Consider the following 9,103-nt stretch of genomic DNA (forward strand, 5'->3'; position numbering starts at 1 on the left):
AAATTCGCAATATTGTCATAAGCAGATAATAACATTTAATGGTTGAAAATCACGAATATAAAAGAAAATTTTAGATCTGCATAGAACAACAATGTAAGTGGTTTTCTTTAAAAAAAAAAACGCTAGCAGTTAACATTTACAGTCCAAGATTATGTACTGTTTACAAAATAATTTTAAATATTGGGTTGATTGTAGTGTTAAATACCGTATAGCGGGTTATTTCCGCGGGGTGTAAATTTTCGCTTATTTTCGCAGATAGAACAAAATCGCCAAAATAATTCCGCCAATTTCAAAGTGTACATGCAAAGGTATTGATAAAAGTTTTGAATTCGCCAAAAATAATAACCGCCAAAATATATCTTTAAGTTATTGAATGAAAATCGCTAAATCTTACACCCGCTAAAATAACCCGCTATACGGTAACATCTAAGTGATTATCAATATATTGCGGGATTCTGAATTGTTTTGTAAAGGGCTTAAGCGAGGTACGAAACTACAACTATTAGAAATGATGATTGTGAAAAGCAACAAATATGGAGGTTTCCAGCTATACAATTATTTACAACTTTACGACACTATGGCTTTTTTAAATTGAAAATGTAGCGAATACGGGGCCATTAGATATTTCATGGGAGTGTTAAATATAAGCAAAATGATAACATAACTGGTTTAAATCCACCATACTTTTAACAAAAGACAAATGTTTCATTACACTCAGCAAGGTATTTAGGTATGGACAGACTATGATTTTGAAAATATTGAAATAAAGAAGAATTAAAAGTAAATTTAAAATTAAAAAGAGAGGACAATTCACCTCCAAAAACTGTCTTGTAAAATCCTTTTTTGTTCCTACATAAGGCAAATTATGATAAATAAAACGCGTTTAAGTTATTATTAAAATTCGCCATCATGAAAATAATGCTAATCTAGTTGCCAAAAACCTGCAACATTGTTTCAGTAAGAAGAAACATTATTTTATATCACAAGCTTTTAAAAAATCCAGAATCTAATTTTTAATGTAAATATTATCATTTATCACATCTGCCTACAGAGGTAGTTACTGAGTTAAAAAAAATATTCTTTAAAAAAATTGTAGATTTTCGTTTCTTGCCTTTAACCTAAACAGGTGTGTATACCAAACATTTTTACTGACATAATTTAAGCCAATATTGCAGAAATTGAAGATTAAATTATCTTAAACTCTATTAAAAGCTTCTCTGATGTTTAGCAAATATCTTTTGATGGCAATGATATCGAATACAATTATCACTCCGAAAGCAGCGGCAATGAAAACTATACCCACTAATCCAATCTGCTGAGAAGATGTCCTGTCATCCTTCGCACTTGTACGCTTGCGGATGTTTTTGGACAATTTGTTCTGTTCAAGCTTCATTTCCTCAAGGGTTTTTTTCAAGAAAGGTGCCATATATTCTAACATTTCTTCCTTCGTAAAATTTTTATTCTTCCAAAACTCAAGCTTTTGTTTGAATGAACAGAGACATGGACACATTGCTGAAAAAGAGATACAATACGGGATTTGAAAGTATGAATAATGTTGTTGTGGAGAGTTGCATCGAAGGTAATCATACCACATCATATTTGTGTAAGTACGATATAAAATTACTTGGATATAATGTTAACTACGAATTTTAATCCGGTGTGTCTATGAACAGTCGAAATATTTAACTCTTCTTTAACACAGTGAGTCCGATGGGGACCTATGATGGATTTCAATAAATACACACGATACTACTAAATTTCAAAGATATACAATAACACGACAGCTAACCTATTTCTGCACAGAAAGCGTAATATGTTTCAAGACACAGGTGAAATCAGTTTTCTTTTATTCTGTCATTTTTGCGACTGCCCCAAGTCAGGAGCCTCTGACCAATATTAGTTCATTTATATTTCTTAGAGTTGAGTGTGACGCCAATTTTCACTGAAATACTACACAATTTTACTTAGGGGCCAGCTGAGGACCACATGAGGTGCAGGATTTTCTCGCTGCTGTTGTCTACTCTTTGGTCGGGTTCTTGTCTCTTTGACATATCCCCCATTTCCATTTGCAATGCTATTCTTTGAATCTTTATCAATAGTATTCTGAGAACACAAATCTTTCTCTGCATGATGATGCACACATATCTATCTTATAATATAAACATAATACCCTTGGATAAAGGTGTTAGCGAAGAAATAGATATCACCCAAAACGCAATCGCAGGTAATAATTTTATTCATCAAGTATGTAAATCACCGAAGGACATTAATCAAAGGGCAGTGTCTTTTTTTAATACATTCAACGCCGTATGATTCAAGTGTGCGCTATGTTATTAGAAAGATAATTGAAGTATAAATAAGACTTTGTTTACCGGCGAGCGGTAGTTGATTCTCACCGGATCAGTAAACTCGGGGTCAGCGGGTGTTACTTTCAGGCAGTATTATCCGTTGCTTTAATCATCACATATTGTTATTTGGGCGGGACTTATGAAAGGCTAGTGAAAAATCAGCAAATGGATAATATGAGAAATTTCTATAAAGTGTAATAAGGACAAAAACTTACATTCATTAACTTGTATGTATACTGAGTTTCCAGCACGTTTCCCTACTGCATTTGTGACATAGCACGTATAATTTCCTTCGTCAGATTTTTCTACCGAAGTGAACGTGATGTTTGGGTTATCCAAAGTACCACCAGTGGCTTTTCCTGACACCGGGTGTTTATTATCACCGTTTTGCTTTTCCCAGATTAGACCTGTTGCATTTGGGAAGGATTCATAACTACAAGTCAGTATCAAAATTGAGTCTGCTGACTCGTTTACACTTATAAATGCTGAGTCTTGCACTGTGTTGTAAATGATGTTACTGTTCACATTCGGAAAGTCTGAAAATAGATTTAAACTATTATATATCCGGCGGAATATTTATTACTATTTCATCTATATAGGTCAATACATTATTTCCTAGCATTATCAGATGTCATTAACTAAATGTGAATTCTGGCTGTTCATTTATAAAATTGAGAATGGATTTCTTTTCAATTGCAGTTGCTTGATATTCAGAGAAAAATCTAGACCTCATTTATATCAGTAACTTTAGTAGATCACAATGTGCACTCACCCCTTGTCCAAGTTGTTCATTGACGAGTTTAACATCGATCTTTGTACTAATTTATAACTGTTAAAATGTTAATCCCCTCTTTGAGGACACAGCTCCACATCTTGATATTAGTAGAACAGTTATTAGCAATCAATTACTAACAAGATAAATTGTAAGCTGTAGGATAAAATAAAATCTACCTTTTATTCTATACGTCTGTAAAACTCTTTGCAAGTGACCCTAGAGTTAATAATTCAGCTACATCCAACTTTGATATAGCGAATTTAAAAAAACAAGAGGCTCTCAAGAGCCTGAATCGCTCACCTTAATTCTTTTGGTTAAATCTCTCATCAATGATTATTTTGGCTTTTCAATTTATTTAAATGTTTTTTTAATCGTCCTATTTTCTTTAAAAGCCAAAAAAAATAATCATTTTCTCCTATGTTCTATTTTAGCCCTGGAGCTATGTTTCTTGACATACAAGGAAAAAAAATATTAAATTTATACTAGATACTCTGAAACTCATTTAGCCTAAGTTTGGTTGAAATTGATACAGCAGTTTCAAAGGAGAAGATTTTTTAAAGTAAGTCAACATGATGAACAAATTGTGAAAAAAGTCTTTAAAGGGCAATAACTCCTTAAGGGGTCAATTGACAATTTTGGTCAAATTGACTTAATTGAAGATCTTACTTTGCTGAACATTATTGATGTTTACAGTTTATTTCTATCTCTAATTATATTCAAGATAATAAACAAAAACAGCAAAATTTCCTTAAAATTATCAATTCAGGGGCAGCAACCCAACAAAAGGTTGTCTGATTCATCTGAAAATTTCAGGGCAGATAGATCTTGACCTGATAAACAATATTACCCACGTCAGATTTGCTCTAAATGCTTTGGTTTTTGAGTTATAAGCCAAAAACTGCATTTGACCCCTATGTTCTATTTTTAGCAATGGCGACCATGTTTGTTGATAGATCATAATTTCGGAAACAATTTACAAACTAGATACCCTAAGGAACATTCAGTTAAAGTTTGGAAGTATTTGGCCCAGTAGTTTCAGAGGAGAAGAGTTTTGTAAAAGATTACTAAGATTAACGAAAAATGGTTAAAAATTGACTATAAAGGGCAATAACTCCTAAAGGGGTCAACTGACCATTTCCGTCATGTTGACTTATTTGTAAATCTTACTTTGCTGAACATTATTGCTGTTTACAGTTTATCTCTATCTATAATAATATTCAAGATAATAACCAAAAACAGCAAAATTTCTTTAAAATTACCAATTCAGGGGCAGTAACCCAACAACAGGTTGTCTGATTCATCTGAAAATTTCAGGGCAGATAGATCTTGACCTGATTAACAATATTATCCACGTCAGATTTGCTCTAAATGCTTTGGTTTTTGAGTTATAAGCCAAAAACTGCATTTGAGCCCTATGTTCTATTTTTAGCAATGGCGACCATGTTTGTTGATAGATCACAACTTCGGATACAATTTACAAACTAGATACCCTAAGGAACATTCAATTAAAGTTTGGAAGTATTTGGCCCAGTAGTTTCAGAGGAGAAGATTTTTGTAAAAGATTACTTAGATTTACAAAAAATGGTTAAAAATTGACTATAAAGGGCAATAACTCATAAAGGGGTCAACTGACCATTTCCGTCATGTTGACTTATTTGTAAATCTTACTTTGCTGAACATTATTCCTGTTTACAGTTTATCTCTATCTATAATAATATTCAAGATAATAACCAAAAACAGAAAAATTTCCTTAAAATTACCAATTCAGGGGCAGCAACCCAACAACAGGTTGTCTGATTCATCTGAAAATTTCAGGGCAGATAGATTTTGACCTGATAAACAATATTACCCAGTCAGATTTGCTATAAATGCTTTGGTTTTTGAGTTATAAGCCAAAAACTGCATTTGACCCCTATGTTCCATTTTTAGCAATGGCGACCATGTTTGTTGATAGATCATAACTTCGGATACAATTTACAAACTAGATACCCTAAGGAACATTCAATTAAAGTTTGGAAGTATTTGGCCCAGTAGTTTCAGAGGAGAAGATTTTTGTAAAAGATTACTAAGATTTACGAAAAATGGTAAAAAATTGACTATAAAGGGCAATAACTCCTAAAGGGGTCAACTGACTATTTCCGTCATGTTGACTTATTTGTAAATCTTACTTTGTTGAACATTATTGCTGTTTACAGTTTATCTCTTTCTATAATAATATTCAAGATAATAACCAAAAACAGCAAAATTTCCTTAAAATTACCAATTCAGGGGCAGCAACCCAACAACGGGTTGTCTGATTCATCTGAAAATTTCAGGGCAGATAGATCTTGACCTGATAAACAATATTATCCACGTCAGATTTGCTCTAAATGCTTTGGTTTTTGAGTTATAAGCCAAAAACTGCATTTGACCCCTATGTTCTATTTTTAGCAATGGCGACCATGTTTGTTGATAGATCAAAACTTCGGATACAATTTATAAATTAGATACCCTAAGGAACATTCAGTTAAAGTTTGAAAGTATTTGGCCCAGTAGTTTCAGAGGAGAAGATTCTTGAAATAGTTTACGACGACGACAGACGACGGACGACGACGGACGCCAAGTGATGGCATAAGCTCACTTGTCCCTTCGGGACAGGTGAGCTTAAAAGTGCGGATTGTTTTCTCTTGGTGCAATAATTCGAGCTTACCAATAAGTTTTAAATTTTGCTTACCTCCATTTACATTAATCCAAAATCCACCACTGGTTCCGTTAATCATATCTTTCTCAACAGCACATGTGTACTCCCCTTGGTCACCAAACGTGGCATTATTGATGGTCAGGCTAGTGGGTGTTGGCTGCTTATATTTTATTATGTTTTTAGTATTAACACAGCTTCCATTTAACGACCAAGTTATTTCTGTGGATTTAGTAATCGCTGGATGTGACTCTACGGCACAGTCGATGATAATTCGTTCCCCAAATGTAATGTGTTCATCAGATTGGTCTTGAAAATGAACTGAAATTTTTTTTTATCAAAATTAGAAATTTTGAATGAGTAGAGTTTAACTATCAACGGTGATATACAAATATCCAAAATCTATTGTTTTTGTCATACCAGTGATACGATTTTTGTTTGTTGTACTTGCATCAAAATTAACTGCTGTAGAGTACTGGTTAAAATGTAGTCCGTTTTACAAAAGATTTATTGTTGAGAAAATGTTTTATTCAATCAAAGACTTCGTATTTAAAAGTATTGTCGTTGTTTATTAAAGACAAATTCCATCATACAGATTCAAACGAAAAATGTATTGCTATCGTTCAATCATGGTCAAATTTTCAAACGATTCGAGGAACATTTAACATTTGAATATGTTGTCAAATGGTTGTATTTTATATTATTTTAAAATTAAACGAGAATAAACAAATATGGAAAATGAATTGGTCATGTGTTTTTACCATTAAAGTTACGATACAGTGCAATTCTTATACTGATTAGAAATAAATAAATTTGGATGGAGAGTTTTCTCATTGGCACTTATACCACATCTTCTTATTTATATGTAGACTAAAGATGTTTTCTTAGAAATAGCACTGACCTGCAGACCCTTTTTTTTCTTCTCGTAAATGACTTAATAAGACAATTCATTAGGTTTATGAAATACTGACGACCTGTTTTTTTTAAAGGATGAGTTGAGGGGGAGACGATGAAAAATAATCTTCGTTCACACAACACCCGACATTAGATTATGTAGTAATGTGATCGACAAGTGCGAACACTCAAACAAAGTTAATGGTTACTATGAACAGTTAATTACATGTATTAATTTAGTAAATATAGCATAGGAAGTTTTCTATTATGCAATATAAAACGGTTATTTCTAAACAATCCATGCTAAAGCAACATATAACTTTTTTTTAAAAACAACCAATTAGTGGGAAGGCACAATGAAAATTAAGTTTAAAGTAGAACTTGCCACCATATATCTCTAGTTTAATTGTATCACTAATGCTGGATGTGTGCACGTTGGTTGCGTTGCATGTATAATTTCCACTATCCTGTAATGTTGGATCGGTAATCATAAATGTGAACTTTGTTTGATGATTTCCAGTGGATATGTTGGAGACATCTGAATTAAAAATCGTTTCTTTAGGTTGAAGCGTAACATCAAGGATTTTAGGGACTGATTTCACTTCGCAATTGACATGTAATGATTTCCCAATAAATCCTTCTGCATAATCTGTAGAATTAATTATAAAAGGCGTATCTGTAAAAACAAATTGACAAGATCATTAAGGAACCATAACATTTGTATCTCAGTTCAGGTTCTTTGAATATTGTAATGGAAAAAGATATTCTCAGAGATTTCTGAAATTATATTGTGTTTTGGCAATGCCTCACAGATAACCGAGGATATGCTAGAACTATTGTTAAGTATTATGATTACAATCCCCTTTTATCTATTGTGACATCAGTGAAAAATGGAAAATTTGATGGATTTTAATAGTAGATCAGATTCTGCCTGCTCTTTAAGTAGTTTGCAGCGTTCGTAATAACGCAACGTTAGCTATTGCTACTACCACGAAAAATAGTGTTAAGTAACGGGAATTTTTTTTTTAGAAATACTGAAATAAATATGCCAACTAATAGATGAAAAAAAGGATTGTATCTCAAATTTTCACATTATGACAAAAGAAGAATAAAATATATAATGTATGATGTATTGAAAGATACAGATTGTCATGAAAAACGTTAATTTAGCGTTGTCCCATGTAACAAACTCAAAACATAAAACTCGAAAAATCCGCTAAATTTTTTAACGCATGTCTTCGAAATTTTGCATCAATTTTCTATGACGTGATATATTTCAGTAAAGGTTTGCATGTCTGCCTCCATCTAAAACTTGCATATGTAATTTGGAAAGAATATAATGAACAGCATGTCCCAGGGGAATTTTTGTTTTGAAACTTGAAACATTTCAGTTGAAAAATTAAAATTTTAACAGATCATTTATCAAAATGTATGAAATATCGTTTATTTAGTACTAACTACAAGCATAAAAATCCTAATTATCAAATACATTGAGTTACTTATTCAATTCAAAACAATACGTTTGCAATGTCTTGCGAAAATGTCCGAAGTAAACTTTCATGTCTTCACAAAACTGATAAGGCTAAAAACCGGGGAGTTAATTTTGTGTAGATTATTTTTTTTTAAATTTATATTTGGTACACCAAATTGTATTAAGATTACAGGTTGTCTATGAAAAATACGGACCAATGAAAATGTCTTGCAAGGTTGTCCGTTAACATAATTTGACGTTGCAACAAGCGTAATATGTCAGGAACAGCATAAACATGCATTCGCAAGTTCATTTCTCCGCCTACTGTAATTGTACTGCTTTGAACAAAACGAAATTATGCACAAATACAAAGAATACCCACCTATATGAACATCAAAATAAAAGTAAGAAAACTTAAGTATCATAATTACATGTATTGTCTCTTTTACCACCGCTAGATTAAACTAATATTCGATGTGGTTTTAATATGTGCAAAAATATTCCCCAAACACCACAAAATTACTGACATTTAAAATCTAATATCCTATGTCAATTATAAAATCCTATTGGGTTGGAATCACAGGGCATTTATACTTTTGTGTAATACTTTACATTTACACAACTAAGAAAGCACAATTTTTTTTTAATTTAACGTCATCTTTCTGTTACACAAAGTGGTAGCAATATCTGACGTTGCGTCATTGCGTTCTTTAGTAGTTTTGTTGACATGTTTGTTTGTTGTTTCGAATCTTTTTTTTGTCGTGGCAGTGTCAGTTTCTCTTTGACAAATTTGCCTTTGAATGTGCTCTATGCATTTTCCACATCTTTGTTAATTCCTGTGTCACACATCAGTATATAGCTCCGATGTACGACGGGTGTGGTAAAAAAATCATGTACGCTGCCAGTACGCTAGTAATTTTGGATGCATTCAACTTCAT

The 9,103-nt window shown here is 32.4% G+C and overlaps 1 protein-coding gene across 1 annotated transcript; it reads right to left on the minus strand.

Moving 5' to 3' along the window:
- Positions 1-636: 636 nt before the first annotated feature.
- On the minus strand, positions 637-8,867 carry LOC139510971 (lachesin-like). Its single transcript, XM_071297530.1, has 5 exons — positions 8,858-8,867; positions 7,080-7,370; positions 5,837-6,121; positions 2,564-2,884; positions 637-1,512 (listed from the first exon to the last, which is right to left on the minus strand). Exons 1-5 carry the CDS (start codon positions 8,865-8,867, stop codon positions 1,196-1,198), a joined length of 1,224 nt encoding a protein of 407 aa, XP_071153631.1. The 3' UTR covers positions 637-1,195.
- Positions 8,868-9,103: the final 236 nt, after the last annotated feature.

Source organism: Mytilus edulis, chromosome 2 (assembly GCF_963676685.1).
Source record: "Mytilus edulis chromosome 2, xbMytEdul2.2, whole genome shotgun sequence".
Lineage (NCBI taxonomy): Eukaryota > Metazoa > Mollusca > Bivalvia > Mytilida > Mytilidae > Mytilus > Mytilus edulis.